The sequence below is a fragment of the Emydura macquarii genome, unplaced genomic scaffold (genome assembly GCF_026122565.2).
Source record: "Emydura macquarii macquarii isolate MOO-44397 ecotype Brisbane River unplaced genomic scaffold, CSIRO-AGI_Emac_v2 contig_2428, whole genome shotgun sequence".
NCBI classification, from domain to species: Eukaryota; Metazoa; Chordata; order Testudines; family Chelidae; genus Emydura; species Emydura macquarii.
The window spans coordinates 57,100-81,231 of NW_027132565.1; the positions used below are offsets into that span (position 1 = coordinate 57,100).

General features: G+C 47.5%; 2 protein-coding genes and 1 pseudogene across 7 annotated transcripts; 1 reads left to right on the top strand and 2 right to left on the bottom strand.

Annotated features, from left to right (window-relative positions):
* The window catches only part of LOC137162545 (zinc finger protein 208-like), a 220,664-nt pseudogene that overhangs the window by 29,381 nt on the left and 167,151 nt on the right, over nt 1-24,132 (bottom strand).
* Nucleotides 4,963-21,307, top strand: LOC137162537 (histone H2B 5-like). 6 transcript variants are annotated; one of them, XM_067562426.1, is made up of 7 exons: nt 4,963-5,090; nt 5,524-5,784; nt 6,306-6,390; nt 6,820-6,919; nt 19,094-19,275; nt 19,929-20,043; nt 20,849-21,307. In XM_067562426.1, exon 7 carries the CDS (start codon nt 20,872-20,874, stop codon nt 21,235-21,237), a length of 366 nt encoding a protein of 121 aa, XP_067418527.1. In that variant the 5' UTR covers nt 4,963-5,090; nt 5,524-5,784; nt 6,306-6,390; nt 6,820-6,919; nt 19,094-19,275; nt 19,929-20,043; nt 20,849-20,871; the 3' UTR covers nt 21,238-21,307. The 6 variants fall into 6 exon arrangements, 4 of the variants coding, with proteins under 4 accessions (XP_067418527.1, XP_067418526.1, XP_067418528.1 ...); XR_010922391.1 differs by lacking the exons at nt 19,929-20,043; nt 20,849-21,307 and adding an exon at nt 19,416-19,491; XM_067562425.1 differs by lacking the exon at nt 19,929-20,043.
* On the bottom strand, nt 7,328-19,076 carry LOC137162530 (zinc finger protein RFP-like). Its single transcript, XM_067562418.1, has 7 exons — nt 18,657-19,076; nt 16,288-16,383; nt 15,513-15,743; nt 13,040-13,062; nt 11,718-11,833; nt 9,815-9,847; nt 7,328-9,117 (listed from the first exon to the last, which is right to left on the bottom strand). Exons 1-7 carry the CDS (start codon nt 19,074-19,076, stop codon nt 8,600-8,602), a joined length of 1,437 nt encoding a protein of 478 aa, XP_067418519.1. The 3' UTR covers nt 7,328-8,599.

Here is a 24,132-nt window from a genome sequence, read left to right on the forward strand (position 1 = left end):
CCCGCCTGCTCCAGCCACCAGGAGAACGAAGTGGAAGAAGAGGAAGGCGGCGCTGATCTCTCGACACGACCAGGAAGGTTTTGCCTACTTCATCCTCCACACAGTGGATTTCTCCAAGCACCCAGGGGAGGTCTCCTTGGGCGTCACCGGGGAAGCTCATCAAGCGGAAGCGAAGCTCCCTCGCTCAGGGGCTGAAGAAGGCTAGACTGCTAAAGCAGCAGGAAGAGCAACCCCGCAAAAAAAATGCAGCGAAGAAAAAAAGCCAGGAAGAAACTAAAGGATCTGGTCACGCGGGAGAATTCTGGTGAAACCGCTCCTTATGCAACCCCTGCGCAGGGGGAAGCATCTCACGAGGGAAAATCATACATTTCGATTCACCCCCCCCCCCAAATAAAAAATCCTAGGGCTCTTTTAAGAGCCACCCTAAAGCGTTTTCTGCATGTCCCCTTTCGTTCGATTGCATTGTACCTGGACTGAACCGAATCCCGTTCGCGAGGTCTGAACCTGCCGAGCGGAAAGGCAGGCAGATCGGAGCTCTAAGAAGTGTGCAAGTCGTTGTATTGGTTACCCAGAATAAACACCAGTGAACACCAGCCCCGAGGTCATGGTGAAAGTGCCCCGCCCTCAGTTTCCCCAACCTGCGTCTCGTAAGGTGCATTGCTCCACACGGCTGGCATCGCACCGTGGCCTTTAATTAACAAGGCTTTGCAATGCAAGTGGCTTTCCCTGATCCGAGGCGCAGCGCTCAAGCGTTATTTAAGTGCTTTATTACCAAACACCGCTTCACACACGCCAGTCGCTCTCGCTCTTTTAAAGAACACGTTGGGGCGGCTCTGAAAAGAACCGTTGTTTGCGTGGGGCCGGGCTGAGTCACCGCTTCATCAGGAAGGTGCCCTTAATAATCTCTTCTAGGATCTGCTTCCTGCGCGTTGCCACCGTGCCCCTGATTTTGCCCGGGTTTCTGCTGACCCGCGCGGGTCTTGCAGCAGCCGGTTTGATTTTCCCGCTGGAGTCACGGGGGCCTGCGGCAGCTGCGCCTTTCTCCTTGGAGCTCTTGCGCCCCCGGATCGATTTTTTGTTTTTTGCTGCCGGGAAACAGAAAGAGCCCGAGACGCCACTGCCGCTGGCTCGCAGCAGAATGCCTTTGTTCAAGAAATAGCGAAGCGCCGCCCGGATACGAGCCTTATTTTTGCGCACGTCGTAGCCCTCCCTTTGAAGCACTTTCTTTATAGCAGCTAGAGAAGCGCCTCTGCCCCCATGGAGTTCAGCGGCAGCCCGCAAAATGAGCTGACTAAGAGTGGGTTTTTGTCTTCCCTTCGGCGGAAACGTCTCCCGAACCACAGAGCACAATGCAGAAAGCGCGGGAAAAGGGGAAAAACCGGCCATGACCTTAAAAGTCAATGCCCGCGGCCAGCACCGCTAACCACAGGAGACGCCTCCACTCTGCCACTGAGCCCAACGGCTTTCGAGCTATGCAAGATAAAGGGGGGAGCCCGACGCAGCCGAATCAACCCCCTGCTTTCTTCCCGCCCCTCCCCCTCCCGGCCTGTGTTTCTTCTGCCCCTCCGGTTGCCCCTAAAAGAAGCGCCAGCCCCGATTTGCACAATCACTCAGTCCTGCCCACTCGAGGACGCGGAGCTATTTCGCCCGCTGGAGTTTGGCCGAGATATTAGGAACTTTGCTCTATGTCACGAAACGAAGCTGGGACTGCCCCGTCCAGACGCTCCTCGGTTCCTACCAGCATTCGGGTTTGTTGCTAAATTAAAACCGCATTCCCGCCGCTGCCCCTCTGAATTTCCCTGGGACAGGGCAGGGGTGGGCGGCGGAGTCAGAGAGCAAAAGAATTGCTCTGTTTTTCTGCTTTTAGTGTCATCTAACTTAATGTTACAGAAACTAAAAGACACACCCGAACGCCTCCATTTACCTGCAGACACATAGGGATCAACATTCCTGTCTTCCTATTGGACAAAAGAAACATCTCGCTTCCTATTGGGTCGCATTCTTCACCAATCAGGACAGGAGGCTTCGCGTTTCCTACAGGATTAGGATTGGAGGGCTGTTTCAGATCCGTCCTCTTGCTTCTTTCTAGTGGAGGAAGAGCAGTTGGAGGCTCGGATGATGTCAGGACGTGGGGGGAGTTATTTTCGAGGCTTACTGCCTCAGCTGATTTTCCCGCGTATTGTGTCTTATCATTTGCAGATTAATAACAATCCAGTGAATTCGTCTACTACTGATTTCCCTGTGTTTTATCATTTACAGTTTAATAACAACCCAGTGTACTTGTCTGTCACTGTTATGCCCTGGACACATCCCTTCCCTTCTAAGCGAAGTAAATAATTACTGCCCTGGAGTGAAAGGAGAGGTTTCTCTGTGTCATTTGACAGATGTGTATAATGGCTCTAGGAATCAAAGGCATGTCACATTCGAAAACAGGATTCTGCAGTAGTAAGGTGGAGGAGTGTGTTTTCTTTACTCCAGGAGTGGTGTTAGGCCTGGATCCTGGTCCACTGAAGTGGGCCATTGATTCACGTGGGAGAAAGATCGAGCTGGTGAGTCCCACGTTACAGTGTTAGTCGAGGAAAAGTCGGGGAGGCACCTATGCAAAATCGGTCCCTGCATGTTATTTCATCCTAATTTCTGGTCAATTTATAATAATTCTCCTTTAATAGACGTGAGGTCTTTTTCTAGGGTATATTTCCCCCTTAATTCTTATTTTCCTCTAACATGAGGGGGGCACTTAGGGAATAAAGGGTTTACAATATTCCTGTCACTGATTCTCAGATCCGACTGAAGTTTGTTCTTTTTCTAATCGTTTCTTGGACGAAAGAGTAAAAGCATCAGCGGGGCTGGAGCAGGTGCCGTTTTCTTTCCTTGCCTGTTTCCTATCACAGCCGCATTTGCAGGTGGTCGCTTAAAAAAACCGGCTTGTTTTTCCCTCCAACCAGAGCCTTGGCTTCCTTGTATCAGTGCCTGCCTTTCCTTGGGAGCCAATCAGCGCTCACTCGTGCCTATATAAAAGTCTCAGGGGGCATATGTTGGCGCTGTCGTTTGAACCGCGGAGAGGCGTGCAAAGGAAAGTAGCTGTGGGCGGTTTTGCGATGGCTAGGTTAAAGCAGCGCCTCTACAAATCGTCTACGGGAGAGTTCCTGTGGCGTGACCGACGCAGGAAAAAGGCGCGGAGAAGTGCTCCTTCCTTACCAGCGAAGATGAAGAGCCCCTGGCGTGATCTGACGACCGGGGTGGTGCGGAAGCGTCGTCGCTCCCAGAAATCTAGCGCGATGCTGATTCCTCAAAGGCCTTTTCAGCGTCTGGTCAAGACGATTTTTTCTAACTCTGAGGGGAGCCTGCGTTTCCAGATCCGCGCCTGCCTGGCCTTGCAAGAAACTATAGAAGCTCACCTGGTGGAGCTGTTCGAGGACTGGCAGTTATGCGCTCTGCATGCGAAGCGAGTCGCGGTCGTTTCCAGTGATGTCCATCTCGTGCGCTGCCTCCGCGGGCAGAGAGCTTGACGGCTGTGAATGCGGATCTACGCGACAGCAGCACCCTAGCTGAACCGACTTCAGATCACTTTAAAAATAGTTTGTTATGCACGAGCTGCTCACATTTTCCACTAGATATTAAGTGGAGTAAATTGTTTTAGTACATAACGTTGTCTTATGTCCTATATTTGTTTTGTTCAATGATTTTCGGAGTTCCTTTTGAAGCATGGACAGTAAAAAATAAAGCATCTTTCTTTTAAGAGGAAATTGATCCATTTTTTAAAATACACCCCCAATAATCCAAGGCTGAGGTTAAAGGGATTAGTTAGCTTTGGGTAAATACTTCACAGAATGAGCACGGGTGTAGGCACGCAATTCCGCAGTAAAGGATCCTAAGGGGGGTGATGTTAAGTGACGAAAGTTCCCCATACACACTTCTCTGTCACACTATTTCGATCATTTCCAGATGCTCTGCTGTCTCAGGACTTCACACCGATAGAACAGAGAAGCGCTGCTGTGGGGATTTTCTCCTGTCCTCAGTAGTACTGAGGTGACGTTACAGAATAATTCACCAGACCATTCACACTGCTACAAACGGTTATAGAGTAGTTTGTCGGCGTTGTGATACTAAAAATGGTGTCATCCTGGTGATGTGCATATCCCCCCCCCACACACACACACAGCCACGCTACTCTGATAGGGGGATATAGCCTTTTCTGAAGCTTTTCACCTGAGAATCTCCGCTTTCCAAATGCTCATTAAGGTTTACACTAGCACAGATCAAGTGCTATTGGGACAGTTACACGGATTAAGTGGCAATCAAAATAAAATCCCGTCGCAGCTTCTTTCAGTGACGTGCTGCGAAAAGATCGGGTGGCAGCTCTCCCATTGTTCAAACAGGCTGATTGTGATAACTCGCCAACAGAGAGATTATGTACATTTCCTTCCTCCCTTCTCCCCTGTAACAGCTGACTTTCACTGGTGTGTTAACTATTTCACTTGAGACTCGTGTTTGAAATAGATCTGGCCATGTGTGCTCCCCATCCCGCTTTTCTCGCAAATAAATGAATGCAGGGTTTCCGCAGGCGGATAATGAAGTTCAGCTGTTGCGCTGGGCGGTGTTTAATTAAATTGTTACATGGGGGTGAGTTAAATTTCGTAGAGAATGAATGTAATCTTCACGTTAATGGGTTGGATGAGTGAGAGAATAGTGCCGCGGTGAGTATAAAATTCAGGCTTTTCTTTACTGCGTGGGAAATCGGCTCCAGTTTTTAATCCTTCCCATTTAAACCGGCCTTGGGAGAAGCATTTCAGGCAGATTCACCAAACTCAGGTCAGCTGTGACCAGCGTGTGACCAGTGGGGGCAGCTACGAATAACAAAACCCCTATTAGCAAGTGACTGTGAGAAGCTTAGAGCAATTTCAACCTCCACGCTCTCTCCTCCCTCCCCAGGTGGAATAAACATGCCCAGAGCTGCCAATAATGATCATGTCCCAACCCCATGTTGTCAGAATCAGGATCTCGCCTGGAGTGGCTCTCCCCAGCTATCAGGTCCGGGCAGGATTTCTAAAGGAGACCTAAAGAAGGCTGCAGTTGCTACACAGAGCAAGGTAGGGGTGCTTTCTCCTGACTATTAGATCTGACCCAAATGCCCCAGTGTGATGTTAGGGAGGTTGTGTGACCAGGGCTGGGGCTCACTTGGGGGTGCTCTCCCATTGCAGTCCCAGATAACCAACTCAACGGCCCCACTTTGTCATTCCTGAGGCCCCAGCACTTTCTCTCCTACCTGGGGTATGAACCGTGGTGTCTTGGCTAAATGCCTCCTTTAATTATTCCATTCTGCCCCCCCTTCTAAAATCCACTTGCGCTTTGTTTGGCCACAGGATTCCCCATTCACTGCCTGGAACCCAGCTGCCCCACCCCAGAGGTGGCTGCCTCTGAGCGCTGGGTAAATGCATCGGAATGGTCTGTTGTGTGGCTGTTATCGGCTGCCCCACCCCAGAGGTGGCTGCAATTCACTGTTCATAGCCTTTACCATTCTAGGAAAACAGCAAGCTGTTTACTGAACTGGGGTCCGTGTTTCTGAAGCCCTGACCTGCTGCTCTATCCCCTCTGGCCAGCACACAAACCTCTCCCTCCCTGTGAGTGCATGCGCCCTCAACGTCACAGTGGCTGCTCCCTAGCTATTAAAATCTCAGCACTGGAGATGTCTGTTCAGCTCCAGCATCCCCCACCCTCCTTCGTGCTGAGCCGTGAGACACAGCGAGAGCCACGACGCTGCGCCTGTGCTAAGGAGAAGGGCAGGTGAGTCTGTGATCCTGGGGGTCCCAAGGCCTCTGTTGCAGATGGGGCAGAGGAGTCATGGGACTGAATGAGGTAGGAGAATAGCTAGAATTGGGATCACTCTTCGTAATTACCTCTCTAATACCCTTCTCAGAGACCCCATTCTCAGAGCTGGGAAGAGAACCCAAGAGTCCTGGCTCCCCCCCTTCTGCCCTCTAACCCACTAGACCCTGCTCCCCACCCGGAGCTGGGGATAGAACCCAGGAATCCCGACTCCCAGCCCCCACCCCAGTCTAACCCCCTAGACCCCATTTTCCTCCTCTCTTAGAGCTGTGAAGAGAACCCAGGAGTCCTGGCTCCCAGTCCCAGCTCCCCCTGTTCTGACCCCACTCGAGCTTCCTTAAACTAGCCAATGACGGATGTGCCAATGACAGAGAAGCACAATCCCTTTCACGGAGTTAGGTGCCTAAATCTGGTGGGCTGCAGGGAAGTGCCTTGCTCTGCTTTTGATCAACACATGGGACCCCCTCTTCTGGAACCAGGTGGTTTAGGTGCCTAAGCTACATCTTGCGAGAATGAGTGAGGTGCCTGACCCCTCCGCTACACGTGAAACAGCTGGAGTAGGAGGTAGGTGGATTTCCTTGTAACCTTTTCAGCCCAGCAATTAAGGCACTCCGCTGGGGTGTGGAAGCCCGGCCTCCTGTTCAAGTCCCCACTCTGCTTGAGGAGAAGCAGGGATCTGCTGCTCTCACAGGGGTACCTATGGGCTGTTGTGATGTGGGGCTTTCTCTATGTCTCCTATTGAGATTGTCCCACTTTAATTAAATAATTATGAATTGGGGAAGAGACTGAGTGAGTGAGAATCACTCTATAGCCAAATGTTCAGGGCACCCAGGTGAGAGGAAGCCGGATCTCTATTGAAAGCCCTTCCCCTCCGCAGGCAGCGGGGGGATTTGACCCAGCAAGGAGGGGTGGAGGCTTCCATATGCAAGGTAAATACCCTAATCACTGGACTAAAATAAAAAGATTCCATTGTCTTTCTCCTCCTACCCCCAGCTAATTTGTGTGGAGTCAAGCTGCTCTGGGCACTTCGACCAGAATGCCTATCTTTCCCTGGTTGGTGGATCGACTTAAACCCATGTCCTAGACTACTGAGGTAGCTACTGAACCATTCTTCCTCTCTAAACAACATCCGTAGAGGCCTCTCCTGCAATATAGACCCCGGTGTGCTAGGTGCTGTACGTTCTCAAAATAAATGCCAGTCCCTGCCCCATAAACTTCACCAGATTCTGCACCAAGCATGGTGCAACTGGTGGATTATTTCACAGCCATGGAATATCCGTGGGCCTGGTCTGACCCAGATGATCCCTGGTAAAGGGTCCCCTGTTCTTTGCAAACAACTCTCACTTCAGACCTGACAAACTCTTTGCACCAAACACATCTTGCAGGACTTTTTTGCCACAAAGAGTAACGTGAGGGATCTATCGAAAGCTCGTGCTGTGTTAAGATTAATAATAAGTGAGAGACGTATGTACGGGTCATATTTAAGGAATAATGTATTTATATTGAAAGTCTGCCTCATGGACTTGGCATCAAAAATAGTTAGCGGGAGATAACCATTCATGGAGGAGGAACACAATAATGATGGTGCCCTGATCTTAGCTGGGGCATCTGTGTGCCCATGTGATACATAGAACTGCATGTGTCCAGAGAGAACCCAAAGCCAGCCATCAAGATATCAGACCACTTGTAGAATGAGTCCTGTGGCCATTCTTGGTCATCTGGCCTTGGAAGTTTAAGGCAAGGGTTGATCCTTTGACGCACCACCAAGGACAGTTCATCTGATCCTAATCAGCCACCTTCCCTGCCACTCAGCTCCCCCTAACTCCTGTTTCTTCAGCTCCATAAATCCAAATCCTTAAGAGACATTTTACACATTGATTATAACATCCTTTGCCTTTGTAATGTACATCTCACGTCTTCTCTAGCTTTGCACAGACAGACAGCTAACCAGTTAAAGAAAGCACATTTAGCTTCAGCTGCTTGAGTTATGATGACCAAAAATGGTTCCTCTTCACATTGTTGTATTGTGTAAGCATAGCCATAGGAAATGAGTTCAGGAGTTTTTGGAAGGTGAAAATTATCTCAGTGTAAGCAAAGGCAGAGACTTCTCTTCATGGCAAAATGTGAGTATAGATGGTCCCAGTAATATAGGATGGAGGTCAGCCTGGTTACAAATTTCCTGGCAAAACTTTTTTTCAGCAGAAAATTTTGATTTTGAGTGAATGAAAAAATTGGCAGAAAATGTCTCCTTTCCTAGAAAATTTGCAATTCCCCCCAAGAAAACTGAAGGGGCGGTGAGGTGCAGTTTTTATCCTTTTTTAGCCTCTTTCCCCCCCCACCTTTTCCAACAAAAAAAGGCATGAGTCATCTGTGCCCTGAAACAATGGCCTGATCTACACTATAAAGAGTTAGGCTGACATAGCTGCATTGATCAGGGTTGTGGGGAAAAAACAACACACACCCGAGCACTGTAGCTGTACCAACCTAACCCCCAGCATAGATGCAGCTATGCCAACAGAAGAATGCTTCCATCCAACGCAGTTGCCTTCACTTGGGGAGGAGGAGGAGGATCTACACTGATTGGAAAAATCCCTGTCAGTGTAGGCTGCATGTACACTCTGGGATGATGCCAGTATGACCACGGCAACCTAGCTGTGCCGCGAACATCCGTGTGTAGACAAGGCCAACGAGTTTGGCCTATGTAACCTGGTCATCACCTTCTGTCAAGGACACTCTCTGTACAGAGCCCCGAGGCCACATGTTACCCTCTGTTTCAGGAAAGTAGCCTGAGGTGTGTTTGCATATCCCCAACCCGGAAAAAAGGGAAGATTCTCTCCCCTGTAAAAGAAGCTGGTGGGAATGAAAATATCTTTGCGTTGTTATCAATATCCCTAAATGCCACCAACCTCTCTTCATAGGCCAGATAAACTGCAATCTTTGTGGGACTCTTGCTCAAGGACAGAAGAATCATCGGGGAGGTTAGAACCCGGTACTGACCCCTGGAGAGCCCCATGGCCCAGATGCCCCCATCAGGGTCCAAGCTGATCTCTCCCTTCCTCCTCACAGACTCTCTGGCCACCCCCACAGCCCAGCATCCTCCATCCCCCACTTCCACCAGCCAGCAATGTCTCCCCGAGGTGAATCCCTCACAGCCCAGCACGCAGCGAGAAGGATCAAATCTCTCAGGACAGTAGGGCAGATCCTGCCGCGTGTCTCCCCATCTCACGCTTTTCCGGCTCTTGGACACGACAAATCGGGGATGCGCTGTGGCTGGATCAAAAGTCACATTTGCTGCAGTGGGAAAGGGAGAGTCCGAGCATTAGGGATGGAGCTCAGCCCTAGAGGTGGGTTTGACTGTATCAATGGCAGAACCTGCCTCAGCTGGAGAGTGAAACTGAGGATCTCCTTCCTCCAGGATTTACCCAGCTCTGAAGGGGAAGCAGCTCTGAGACCTCAGCAAATTGCAGAGGAGACTCATTCCAATTGGCACAGACAGGTCAGATACAGAGCAAAAGGTTTCAGGATCTTCTAGCATGTTTTTCCACAGAGACCCATGTGAAATGTGCTAGATTAGGCCACAGATCTTCTGCACCCAGTATAGTACTTTTACTCCCCTCCTCCCATTTAAGGCTCACTGAGCTAGTCTTCCCAGCATGTTTTTCCTAGCTGCATGAATTGCACCAGGTTAGATGAGCTGTCTTTAAGGAAGTGCCCTGACATAAAATCATAGAATCCTAGAAGATGAGGGTTGGAAGGGATCTCAGAAGGTCATCTCATCCCACCCTCTGCTCAAAGCAGGACCAACCCCAACATCTGGAGCTTAGCCCATGCCTCGTGCTGTATATTGGTCACAGGCTTTCATTTTATTGGGTTTCAGATGCCCCTTCCCTCACTCCAAAATTCAGGGACACAAACTAACTTTTCTCCTCAATTTCAGAAGATCCTCATATGCAAACATTCACTTTGTTAATTGGCTCCCGAAACGTACCTGTTTCCAACACGGGTACTGGTGGCAGAGTCTCTAGAAGAAATAAAAAAAATAGGGAGGGGAGAGAAAGGTGAGATCTCCTGCTGGCCTAGATACAGTCAGATTCCTAGTGTTTTTTACTGTACCTGGTTTAACTATCTGTGCTTGCACATGAGTGTATATAAATGATCTCAATCTTTAACCCTCTCCTAAATAGGCCTCATTTAAATTGCAGATTTACTGATGCAAGCTCAACTGAGTTTAGAAAGTGTTAAACTGATGGAAGTGCTTCTGCATTAGGGGTTGCATCAATTTAGCTAGAAGAGCACCCCCGTCAAAGCTTAAGACTAAGAACGGCCCTGCTGGGTCAGACCAACGGTCCATCTAGCCCAGTATACTGTCTTCTGACCGTGGTCAAGGCCAGGTGCTTCAGAGGGAATGAACAGAACAGACAATCATCATGTGATTCATCGCCTGTTACCCATTCCCAGCTTCAGGCAAACAGAGGCTAGGGACATTTCAGAGCATGATTTTCCCTCCCTGTCCATTCTGGCTAATAGCCATTGATGGACCTATCCTCCATGAGCTTCTCTAGGATGAGCTTATTGCACACCCCAGGGGCTCCTTTCAACTCTCCATTCCCTGCATGAACTCCCCATGGGCCAGCCTCCCATTCCCCTTTATTTCAGGGACTCCCTGCTACCCCCACCCACCCACCCACCTCATACCCTTTGTGTCCACCCTTTCCACCACATGCCTGAGTCCCCAAATCTCCCCCTGCCAGGAGTTCTGTGAGCCCCCCATTTCCCATACCAGCATCCCCCATACTCCCCTCTACGCCAGCAGCTCTGTGTGCCTCCCACATCTCTTAACCTCAGTTCCATCTCGCCACACACCCCCATCCCATGCGAGGAGCTGTGTTCCCCCATTCTCTTCCATACCTGGGTCCCCCAATCCCTTCTTCCACTAGGGGTTCTGTGTGCACCCTCATACTTCCTCCCAATACGAGGGTCCCCCATTCTCTCCCACATGGTCCTCAGGTCTGATTTAGCCTAGCAATTCCTATGTCCCTGTGTCAGAAAGAATGAGTGACATGAACAAGGCTGCAGAGGGAACCAATCCTAGAGTTGGCGTTAGGAGCAGAGCTGAGCGAATAATGGAATTTCAGTTCACTGGCAATTCCAGGGCGGGGGGGAAATAATTTCAGATCAACTGAAAACAATGATTTTGGGGGAACTTTTTTTGCAAACCAGGTAAAAAAAAAATGGGTCAAACTTTTGTTCTGTTTTAGGCTTTTTTTGAAAAAAAAATTTTGAAGGGAAAATCCAGAATGAAATATGATGTGATGTTGACCTGAAAAATCACAAACGTTTCATTTAAAAAATGTCAAAAGGAAATAAATCCTGAAAAAGTCAAACTATATTTTCGGATTTTTTCCTTCATTTGTGTTTGTTTTTATTTTTGTTTTGTTCCCCCCCATTTAAAGCAATTCACCAACATTGGCATGAATTCATTAAACATTTTGGTCAATCCAAATCTGCATTTATAATGAAAAAGAAAAAAGTTTCAGATGAAAAATGTCACCCAGGAGTCCCTAGTTAGGCTTGTGCTTAGTCCATGGTTTGTCTCAGTCTGTCATGCTCCTTTTTCCTGAAGCTGGTGGTCATACAAACCGTTTAGCAGTGGCGCTGGCTCAGCTGTCATGGCCAAGTGAGAGGGAGATTTTGGTGCATTGACAGCAGTGTGAGAAGCACATCCCCTCCACAGCTGCAAACTGATCCAGGGTCTCCCCCAAAATAAGCGACCTCTACCCATGCCTTTCCTGGACTAAAGAGGTCAGCCCTGCATGGTTGGAGTAAAGGCCCTGAATCATCTATGAGCTTTAGACAAGATCAAAAGTGATCAGCTAGTCAGGGGCCGTTACCTTTGAATTTCTTCAGAGCAACCTGTAGCAATGTGGTTTCTTGAGAGAGTTCCTTGATTCTCCTTCTCCAGTCAGGAGACACAGCTGTTGGCTTTTGAAACTTCCCCTTCCTCCATCTAAAGAGAAAACAACTGTTACCTGTCAGCTCTGTGGTTTTGGGGAACCAGGGCGCAAAACCCCTACGGTCTGACTCACCTGAACCCTCCCTCCCTCCATGTATAGTATATGGAGCAGTATAAACAAGTCATTGTCTGTATGAATTTCAGTTTGTACTGACTTCACTAGTGCTTTTTTACGTAGCTGGTTGTAAAACTAGGCAAATATCTCGATGAGTTGATGTACCCCCTGGAAGACCTCTGCATGCCCCCAGGGGTACCCGTGCCCCTGGCTGAGAACCACAATGGGCTCTGGTCCATGACTACGGTTCTTTGGCACCATAATACAAATAAATAATAATTCATTATGCTAGTACAAAGTACTGCATTCAAAGGAGGATTGGTAGGGGCTGTACCACTTCAGCTATACTTTCTGTTGTAGACAAGGCCTAAGCATTAAGCTCATACGTATTCGTGAGCTGAAGAGAATTCAAGACTATAAAGTTTAATGTGCATAAACTTTATGTGCTTGGGGGAAGAAAGCTTCATGACTCCTTTGAGGTATAATAACTCTTCACAGATGCTACTGGTGTTTGAGCCTCTTTTCCGTAGGGTTTACAAGCTCTTTGTGGTCTCCTGAGTAAGTTATTAGGGGACACTTTATCTATAGGCAAGTTTGCATCCGTCTGTCTGTTTAAGGGGGGATCATTCATAGTGCTCCAAAATCCATGTGCATATTCAGTTGGACCTGAAATTGTGTATGTCAGTAGAAGAATAAGGATAGAGATAATGGAGCAGATTTGGGGTCATTGGGTCAAGGGGTTTCTGAGATACAGAACCCCCCAAAAGATAATTTTTAAATGTGTTTGCTCTTACAATATTTGTATTTGCTGAGCTCAGAAAAACAAAAAACTACGGGAAGCATCCAAATAAAATTGATGTCTCTGGACAATCCCTGCGCTCGTTCAGCGTCCAGCATCAAAATCCATCCTCAAGACCAAGTAAGTCAAACATTATTAGACTTTCATTTTGGTTCTGCAGAATGGCCTGCAATGCTGATGTGAGCTGTGCACAGAATGCCAGCAGGACTGGGCTTATAACACAGATAGAGAGCATCTCCATTTAAATGCAAATTCCCAAAGCCCTCTAAAATTTGCAGACAGAATCAAATCGGGTACATACCAGTTGAAGTTTGGGCTGAGAAGTGTGCAAGAAGGAGCCACATACCTGCTCACGGTGGTTCTGATGTCCTAGAAAGAGAGAAAAAGAAAAGGGAGCTAAATCTATACTCCATATTTCCCTGGCTTATCCCCCCACCCTGCTTTTTATTATGGCCTTGTCTATACTAGAGAGCCTTCGCTGGTATAGGTATGCCAGAAAAGTCCCCAAGTGGACACACAGCATAAACTGACAGAAGGAGTTATGTCAGCAGAGCTACATGATCTCCCTGAATGACATTAACTTTGCGGGCAAAAGCATTCTTCTGTCGGTGTAGTTGTGTCAACACTGGGGGTTTAGTGGCCATAGCTCTGTTGACTGGAAGTGTGATTTTTTTTCACACCCCTGAACAACACAGCTATGCCGGAAAAACTGTGTAGTGCAGACTGCGCCTATGTCCCCTCTTATATCTCTTCAGCTAATCCCCTCCTAACAATCCCAGCCACTTTTTTGAAAAAAAAAAAAAAAAAAAAAACATGGCACTAACATGACATTTGCAAATCATCACTCTGGTCATGCTGCACGTATGTTCTCTCTCTTTTCGCTACCCTTTGTTCGGTCTTGGCTATTTCGACTGTAAGCTCTTCGGGGCAGAACCTATTATTTTATGTTCCCAGCTCCCAGCACAATGGGACCCTGATCTCGGTTAGCTCTTAGACACCACTGTCATGAAATTACAGTATCAAATAAGAACAGCCATACTGGCTCAGACCAATGGTCTATCTAGCCCAGTATCCTCTCTCTGAGAATGGCCAGTACCACTGTTTCAGGGGCAGTGTACGGAATAGGGCAGCTGGAGCTACCATTGTCTTCCCCTCCCAGCTTCTGGCAATCAGAAATGGGAAGTCAAATGAAGAGATTCAAAAAAATGGGGAGTTATATGGTCCAACTGGAACTTAAACAAGCAAGGAAAATGAGTTTTGCTGGCTACTCAAAAAGCTGATGGAGTTTTGGCAGGGGGTGAATCTTCAAAGCATAACACAGCAAGACAGGGAGGTAAGAGAATCTTGTATAACTGCACATGGGGTAGTGAATCCAGTTCCAGGTACCACGTTAGTGGAAAGACACAGACAAACTGGACGGAGATGTGTGAAGAGCAATAAACTGACTGAGCAGCTGGATTGACCGATCTATGAGGAAAGAGTAAACGAGCTTCCAGAGAATCATAGTTTTAAAACCAGAAGGGACCATTAGATCATCTAACCTGACCTCCCATGTAACAAAGGCCAGAGAATTTCACCCAGGTACAGCTGTGTTGAGCCTGATAACATGTCTTTGATAAAAGCCCATCTTCCAGAAAGGCATCCAGTCTTGACAGAAGACACTAACAGATGGAGAAATCCACCTCTTCCACTTTCTTTCAATGATTTATAACTCTCATTGATAAAAATGCATGTCTCATTTCTAATCTGAATTTGTCTGGCTTTAACTACCAGACCTAGATGATCTCCTAAGGTCCCTCCCAACCCCAATATTCTATGATTCTATGATGACCTTGGTTCTTGTTATGCCTTTCTTTTCTAGATTAAAAAGCCTGTTGGTATCCAGTCTTTCTCCCTGGAAAGGTTCTTTTTAATCATAATCAAGTCACCTCTCAATCCTCTTTTTAACAAACTACACAGATTGAACTCTTTAAATCTCTTCCTGTAGGGCATTTTCTCCCACCCTCATATTATTCATGTGGCTCTTTTCAGCATCTTCTCCTAGAAGGTGGAATATGATTTCTATCCTTTGAGCTAAAGGACCACTATGTTAGTTTGGATGCAGTAGCTGACTCAGAATTCTCTGTGTTTTCTAGCCACTGGAAAAGGTCAGGCACACACACACATACACACAGAGTTTTAGCCTGGATTACACTAAATTTGAAGTACCAACTACTGCTTGATCCAGCCACTGGGTGAGGAGTACAAAGAATCACACTCTGTTTGCATAGCTTACAGTGGAATGAAACTGAGGAAGGAAAAGCTGAGGCTGAGTGTCAGGAAAAGCTTCCTAACAGTGAGATGTGCTAGGCTGTGGAACATTCTTTCCAAGAGCAATGGTGAGATCTCCCAACACTTGAGATATTTAAAGCCAGTTTTGGCCTAACCCTGGGACATGTGGTAAAGGTCACGATCCTGCACTTGCCTCAGGGGAAATGGAGTGAGTGACACAACTGGTCTTTGCAGTGTAGTTGTAGAGCTCAGGATGGCTTGAAAGCTTATCTCTCACCAACAGAAGTTGGTCCAATAGAAGATATTACCTCACCCATCTTGTCACAACTGGTCTTTGGCACCCATCAGTTCTGTAAATCTGTGACTCACCCATCAGTTCCATGCGTCTGTGACTCAGCTTTCAAAGAGCTAAATAATAACGTAAACAGCAGCAGCAGGACACAGACTGATTTAGAGGGTAATCTCTGAATGCCGGGCTCCACTACTGATGATTCAGGAGCTCTCCCTTCCTTGTGCAGGGACATGGGGTGTCTCTAACACAGCCTCACCTGCAAGAATTCACTCGTTGGTTGCTGGCACTTCCCCTCCATCTCACAGACCAGCTCGCTGAGACAAGACAGCACTTTAGAGTATTTGGTAGCATTTTCATCCCTCCTTTTCACAATCTCCTTGGCCAGCTCGCCCAGCCGGCACAGTCGGCGTCGCTCTTGTTCCTCTAGAAATAGGCGCAACTGCTTAAATTCAGACGCAACCTTCTGCCTCTCAGTATCCACTTCTTTCTGCAGTGAAGAGGCACAAACAGGGAAAAGATGAGATCAGGGACACAGAGAGCATCACAGAATATTTCATAGACCCTTCCGTAATCAGTAGCTCTCTGCGGGACAATTCCATAGCAACCCGTAACAACTTGAGATTGGACATTTCACGAAAACGTGTCAAAAGAGAATTTCTCGATAGTTCCCCCAGCTGCACAAGAGCCTCCTTAAACCAGATCTTTCAAATAGCAAGAAAGGCACCAGGAGCTTGGCCTCAGCATGGCAGAAAACAAGCATCATCAAGCCCATTGTTTGGATGATGCATTTTTCTGCAGTCTCCATTTTCCTTCTGAGTATCTATGTATACTGTGTTAGAGAGGCCCCAGCCCCCTACGTGTGAATGCAGTACCTACGGCAAATGGATAGAGGATCTCTGAACCAGAAGAGAGTTTCCAAAAGACAGCTGAGTAAATAAGTACTAATCTCTCAGAGAGAAGCATGATACTCAGAATAACGTTATCAGTGATGCCCTTGTGCACGTGTGCTGGTAAAGAACAATGACACCTACCAGCAGTTCCTGATTTGTTATTTCCCCACTCGATTGAAACGCTAGAATCGCAGCTCTCTCTTTTTTCAAGATCCCCACATGGCTCTGAATTTGAACCTAAGAAGGGGGAAAAAAGTGTTATGAGCTCTTCTTAGAAACACACATTTTTGAGGCTCTTCCACCAACAATAATTTATAGCAGATTATTTTTAGCCCGCTTGCTTATTAATAGGGTGTGTTCATTAATGTGTTTTTAAATCATGTGCTAATGCCTAGAATATTATTAGTTTTAATTTGGTAGCAGCCAGGAGGCTTGGCTATAGGCCAGGAGCCATTGTGGTACGCACTCTACAAACAGACTCTCCCTGCCCCAAACTGCTTACCAAGTAGATAGATAATAAATAAATCAATCACTTTTTTTCCTCTGCTAAAAAGTCATCCTGAGTCCCAGACATAAATCTGTGCTCTTACCCAGTGCTGACAAGTTCTTGCGAGACTTCAAGGGGAAGTGTTGCTGCACAGCTTAGAAGTGAAAATGTATCCAAGACGCTCAGAGAAATTTTAGTTTGTACTGACTTTGCTAATGCTTTTTATGTATTTATTAAAATATCAGCTTGCACTATGTTATTATCTTATTTGCGGTGAGAATTATATAAAAACTAAATATTTCCCCTGTCATATTGTTTAAATGTGAATAGTACAGTGGTTCTCAACTAGGGGTACATGTAGCTATGTAAAGATCTTCCAGGGGGCACATCAGCTCATCAAGATATGTGCCTAGTTTTACAACAGGCTACAAAAAAAGCACTAGCTAAATCAGTCCAAACTAAAATTTCATATGGACAATCACTTGTTTACACTGCTCTATAGGCTACACACTGAAACAGAAGTACAATATTTATATTCCAATACATTTATTTTATAATTATATGGTAAAAATGAGAAAGGAAGCCATTCCTCAGTAATGGTGTGCTGTGACACTTTTGTATTTTTATGTCTGATTTTGTAAGCTAGTTGTTTTTAAGTGAAGTGAAACTTGAGGAAATGCAATACAAATCAGACTCCTGAAAGGGGGACAGTCATCCAGAAAGATTGAGAGCCACTTCTCTAGATAATACGTAGTCCTGCCATGAGTGCAGGGGACTGGATTACATGATCTCTTCAGGTCCTTTCCAGTCATAGAATCATAGAATCATAGAATATTAGAGTTGGAAGGGACCTCAGGAGGTCATCTAGTCCAACCCCCTGCTCAAAGCAGGACTAACCTCAGCTATATCATCCCAAACAGGGCTTTGTCAAGCCTCACCTTAAAAACCTCTAAGGATGGAGATTCCACCACCTCCCTAGGTAACCCATTCCAGTGCTTCACCACCCTCCTAGTAAAAAACTTTTTCCTAATGTCCAACTTAGACCTCCCGCCCTGCAACTTGAGACCGTTGCTCCTTGTTCGGTCATCTGCCACCACCGAGAACAGCCTAGCCCCATCCTCCCTGGAACCCCCTTTCAGGTAGTTAAAGGCCGCTATCAAATCCCCCCTCATTCTTCTCTTTTGCAGACTAAACAAGCCGAGTTCCCTCAGCCTCTCCTCATAAGTCTTGTGCTCCAGCCCCCTAATCATTTTGGTTGCCCTCTGCTGCACTCTCTCCAACTTGTCCACATCCTTTTTGTAGTGGGGGGCCCAAAACTGGACACAATATTCTAAATGCGGCCTCACCAATGCCGAATAGAGGGGAATAATCACTTCCTGTGACCTGCTGGCAATGCCCCTCCTAATGCAGCCCAATATGCCATTAGCCTTCTTGACAACCAGGGCACACTGCTGACTCATATCCAGCTTTTTATCCACCGTTACCCCCAGGTCCCTTTCTTCAGAGCTGCTGCCCAGCTCGTCGGTCCCCAGTCTATAGCTGTGCATGGGATTCTTCCTTCCTAAGTGGAGGACTCTGCACTTGTCCTTGTTGAATCTCATTAGATTTCTTTTGGCCCAATCCTCCAGTTTGTTTAGGTCACTCTGTACCCTATCCCTACCCTCCAGGGGATCTACCACTCCCCCCAGCTTAGTGTCGTCCGCAAACTTGCTGAGGGTGCAATCTACCCCATCCTCCAGATCATTAATAAAGATGTTGAACAAAACCGGCCCTAGGACCGACCCCTGGGGCACTCCGCTTGTGACCGGTTGCCAGCTAGACATGGAGCCATTGATCACTACTCGTTGAGCCCTATGCTCTAGCCAGTTCTCTATCCATTTTATAGTCCATTCATCCAACCCATACTTCTTTAACTTGCTGATAAGAATACTGTGTGAGACAGTATCAAAAGCTTTGCTAAAGTCAAGGTATATCACATCCACCGCCTTCCCTACATCCACAGAGCCAGTCCTGTGATTCCTACCTTGTACTCCTGGGCAGCCTCCTCTATGGGAACCACAGTGTGAGTTCTGTGCTCCTTAGATCTATCGCACACCACACAGATGAGGGTTTGATCCTCCTCACAGAACAGTTTCAGAGCCTCCTGGTGTTTCTCACACACCCTTTCCCCTCCGGGCTCTTTAACTGACTGCAGGCTGAGTTGCTTGGCTATCTCTGCAACATTTGCCAGCTGCCTGTTTGGCTTGAGGCTTCTCTGGGGAAAGCTGCCTCTGCAGCAGGGGCAGGAGACATTTGCATCCACCCCCGCCCTGTAACAGGTGATGCAGGCTCGGCAGAAGTTGTGCCCACAGTCTATAATCATCAGCGGATCTTTAAAATAATCCAGGCAGATGGAACAAGTAGCTTCGTCCTGGAGCGTTTTGGCTGGATTCGCAGCAGCCATTCTTCCCTTCCCAACAGGGCACTGGGTGCAGCAGAAGCGGAGTTGAGCAGCAATTGTTTGTCTTCCACCACTTCCCGAAGCAAAGTCATGGCCATGGGGTGGAGTTTTTTGCCAGCAGTCAGCCCACTTCCTGAAGTTGCAAGTTGTTTTTGTCGGTTGTTTGCAGACACTGGGCTGCTCAAGAGAACGGAGTCTGAAGGTCAGTGTGTTTCCCAACTTCCAATAGTCTGGCCTGCCCACAGTTTTTGCTCCTGTTGGAACTGACTGCCAGATAACTCCAGTACATGCCCACACTGACATATGCTAGCATAGACCCACTCATGTTTTGGTTTGCCCTAGGGTGAACCATATTCACAGGACATTAGACCAGAAGAGACTTCCCAGCTCATGGAATATAGTCCCCTGCTACTGAAAACAACTTCACAGGCAAATATTTATCATGGTGGTGGTGGGGATTTTGGGGAGCGTCTAGGTCAGTAGTTCTTGTAAAAAAAAAATCTAGTCAAATGAAAGGGAGGAAAAGTATCCAGAAAAGAAGACAGAAAATAAAAGAGGATCTGGCCAAAGGTTTTGAAACCTGGGTGCCTACAGTTAAATTCCTAAGTATATATATAAAGTCTAAACATAAGTGGCCTTCTTTTCCCAAAAAAAGGTTGTAAGGTGGTAGACAGCAGTTTTAAAATCAGGACACTTGTTCAGGCACATAGGAATAGATTTAGAAACCTAATTTCAGTCACAGAGAGAGAGAGAGAAGGAGAGATTAGATTAACTGATTTTTTTTTCCAAATAAATTAATTGTTTAATAAAGATAGCAGTGACTAAAGTAAAAAATCCATTCTTTGAATCATGCAGAAGAAGTCACATGGCTCTTTTGTACTCATGGCAAGTGCTGATCAGAATGTCTATAGATGGGATTACCTGCTAAAGTGAAATTGAGTAAATTGGTGACCAGGACTGCACTGAACAGGTACTTGTTAAATCTATGATCCATATGTAAAAAGTAAAAATAAAATGATTTGTAAAATATGGAAAAATAAGATAACTGTTGCAACATGCTAGACATTCTCCAACATAAAATTAAATATTAAATATTCTGATTTTTACAAATCTTTGGAATTGTAGAGGATTAAGAGTGGGTTAATCTAAGAAGAAAGCAGACAAGACTTTTGAGACAACACAAGATTTTATCATTTGTTCTGCCTTCTGGGTAGCAGATGGTGAATAAAGAAAGCCCTCATGTCCTAGGGAAACTTTAATTCCTTCTATTTAGTCAGATGCTACTTTGCCACTTTTCTTTCAGGAAGAAACTGAACAAAAAAGTGGTTGCGTTGAGGTGATTTTATTGTTTCGATTGATCCTAAATTCTGTATAAAAAAAAAAAAAACCACCACCCAAACAAACCCCGAATCCTTCTGTTATCAAAAGCCTTTCTATAGTGAAAACTATAATGTTATGCGTGGAGTTGTACATGTCAAATAGAGGTTAGACAAAAAGGCGGTCAGTATGACAGACATGATAAATCTTACCTGAACGGGGAAACTTTGCTGCTGTTTGATTGGTTTCCCAGGTGAGCCAATGAAAAGGCGAATAGTTGGAACCCTTGGTTTGTATAATAAGTAATATAGCGCAGTTAGCTATTAGACTGGACGAGCGAACGGGGTAAGGGGGAACATGAAATATAGCGGACTGAAGAAGTCTCAGTCTTCTTTCAGGTCGGAGTTCAAGCTATATAAAGAGGAATTCTGTGGCTGTTAATGTTTTAATTTTTTCAGCGGGGACGTGGAAGTGATTTAAAATGTCTGCGCGTGCTCCGAAGAAAGGCGGGAAGAAGTTTGCTGCAGAGGCTGCGAAGAAAAGTGATAAAAGGCGCAGGAAGAATCGGAAGGAGTCTTACTCAATTTACGTCTATAAAGTGTTGAAGCAGGTTCATCCGGACACGGGTATTTCTTCCAAGGCTATGAGCATAATGAATTCTTTCGTGAGTGATCTCTTTGAGCGCATCGCCGCCGAGGCATCACGTTTGGCTCTCTACAATAAAAGGCTAACCATCAGTTCGAGAGAGATCCAGACTGCGGTGCGTTTGTTATTGCCCGGGGAGTTGGCTAAACACGCTGTGTCGGAAGGCACCAAAGCAGTTACCAAATACACCAGCTCTAAGTAAAGCTTCACCGGCTGAGAAGGGACGAAACCATCCCCTGAATTAAAACCCAAAGGCCCTTTTAAGGGCCACCCACGTATCCATAAAAGCGCTACTAATCTTTGCGTAGGAAGGGAAAGGAGCTTAATCAATCGGGTGGTTGAGTGAGAAATTTCATGTTATTAAATTAAACGCTTGTTCCCGTCTGATTAACGTGGAAACAGCATTTGGGGAAGAAAACGGGTAAAAAGTCTGGTTCTTGCTGTGAAAAGTAAACACGTAAGCAAGATTTTTTCATAAAAAAATGGCAGGATGGGCTTTGTAAAATGCGATTTACGGGCTATTAATTCTTTGCATAGCAGATACCAGAGCTTCCAAGGGCAGGTAGAGCATGGATCTATACTTCAAGGGGAGAAGGGGACGGGGGGAAGTAGAGGGTCCTGTTTTTTTAAATCGAAACTCCAGCTTAAGCCCCAGGAGAAATTTGATTTTTAGAGACTTTTACAACACAAAGGCCCCCCATCAGCTACATCACGCGCTGCCTTGCAGCACCGATCTGGGAAAGTCCTTCCCCACCAGGAAGAGCCACCCTCCGCCCTGTGTATTTCTGACAGCGGCGGTTTTCCCCGCGGCTGAGCGGGCAGTAGCCGAGACCTTGCAGCGCGGTTGCTGGTGGGTTTCCGAGCTGTCTGAAACCGTCCACGTGGATTTTACAAGCGGGTTGGCTGCTGCTTTTCGTCCAGCCGCCTCCGACAGCTCCGCCGAAGACAGCAACGGCTTCTGGTTTGCGGAAAGGGTATTTCACACAGGGACAGGGGGGGCTGAGGGTCCGAGAGGAAAAGATCCATTTCAGAGTCTCAGATTGTATCCCCGGATTTTGGTTGTTTGGGAGCTGCTGGTTGGGGGTTGGGGGAGAGAGAAGGTTTAGTGGTTTGGGATTTTTTCAGATTATTTTGGGGAAGTTAAAAGCAGTTTGGATGATACTTTATTCCCTTTCCTTCCCGATTTTGGGTTTGCTCCCTTATGCCTGTGGGGCTGCTATTTTTCAAGTAATGCGCCTTGGCGCCCCATCACAGCCAACCCGGGGAGCGCAGCTGAGGCAGAAACAGGGCGGTCCTTGTCCCCCGGGCAGCCCTGACCCCTTCCCCGGTGGTAGTCACGGGCGCTGTGCTGCATTGCGGGCCATCCCTGAAAGCACAGCCTCGTCCGGCTAATAAACGGGGGGTTCAGTTGTTCCCAGGCTACTGTACATGTCCGTCCCCCCCTTACATCACATGACGGAGATAAGGTTGTGCGTAACTCAGGGCTTTAAATTGTCATACACAACTCCGCTTTTCTTGGCACTTGCTGACCACAGCTGCCGCTTTTTCACACTCGTTCCTGTCACACACACACTGAGAGGCTCATCCTGAAATAAACATGGCAGCGTATCTCGTGTCTTTCTAAAACGGGGGCGGGAACAGACCTAAAAGCCTGGTTGTGGGTTCCTATCGCACCCTTTATTTTCCACCGACAGGAGGTTTTGCGGGCGCCAGGAATGCAGTGTTTGGTCCTACCCCGTGCACAGGGAGATCAACCAGGCCCTTCGTGTTAAAGCTCTTCTGGGAATGGCTTGGGGTGGCTCTTAAAAGAGCCGTTGTTTCGCTGTGGGGAATCGATGGATCCTTCACGGTTTCCGCTTGGGAGATGCGGCCCCGCGAGCGGAGAAAGCAGCAGCCGTTTTGCCAGCTTCTGGGGTCACGTTCCTCTTCTTCCCGGGGATCTTCGTCCCCTTATATTTCTTCTTCTTGCTCTTTTTAGCGACAGGCGGCTTTTTATCTCCGCCTCTCTTCGGCTTTGCAGGCTTCTTGGCCGCCTGGGTCTTGGGCAGCTGCAGAACCAGCTGCGTTTTGCCGACCCCCGGCCCTTTGCTGAGCTTGTAGGAGCCGGGAGTCCCCGCCACTCCAGGCACCTTGCAGAGAATGTTGTTCGTGACCAGCTTCCCGAGCGCCGCTTTGATGCGGCTTTTGTTCCTCTGCACGTCGATCCCCGTCGCCGCCAGCTCCTTCTCGATGGCCACCAGAGAGAAGCCCTTGCGGCTCTTGGAGAAATCCACGCTCCATAGAATAAGCTGGGCAAAGGCCGGCCGCTGTTTCCGGGGCGGTTTCTCTCTCTTCTTTTTCATTTTCTTTTGGCTGGCTGGAAGTGGAGACTCAGGGTCACCAGCCGGTTGCGCCGCATTCATCTCGGCGGAGAGAGGGCGCTCCTTCCCCGCACACCAGCACCGCTCCGCTCCGCTTCCTATTGGCTCGCTGCTCCTGTTGGACAGGGAGCCCGGAGCAAAGATCGTCCTCCAACAGCGGCTCCCGAGACTGACAGCCAAGACTCCGGCCAGAGGCTAATTATAGCCTGGACCCGGACGCAACCGAATCAACCTCCCTCCTTGCCTGCCTGCTTCCGCAGCTCTGGGTTCTCTTCCAAAGTGTGTCTGCAGCACCGAGAACCTGTGTTCCTAAGAGCACACGAGGCCCCCTGTCATTCCACAGCCGGTATCTTGTTCAGATCGCGAGGGTGTTTCATTCCCTGGCGGTTGTTGTTAAGGAATGGACCTCGTCTTGCTGGGGGGGGAGGAAATAAAAACATCAACGCCTCGCAACATCCATAGTTCTACAGTCAGACCTGTCCAGTATTTGATATTTTTTCTTTCAACTAATGTTAAATTTCGCCGCCTTACCTCTGACTGAAAGAGGAACAGGGATGAACAAATCAACCTATGAAGGAATTCAGTGGATGATTTTGGGTGATGGTGGGGGGGGGGGGGTGAGGAACTGTTTTAAAATGGAGCAGGTGACTCTGTCGATGGCTATTAGCCAAGATGATCAGGGATCCAGCGCCATGCTCTGGGTGTCTGACTGCCAGGTGATGGGATTGGGTTGATAA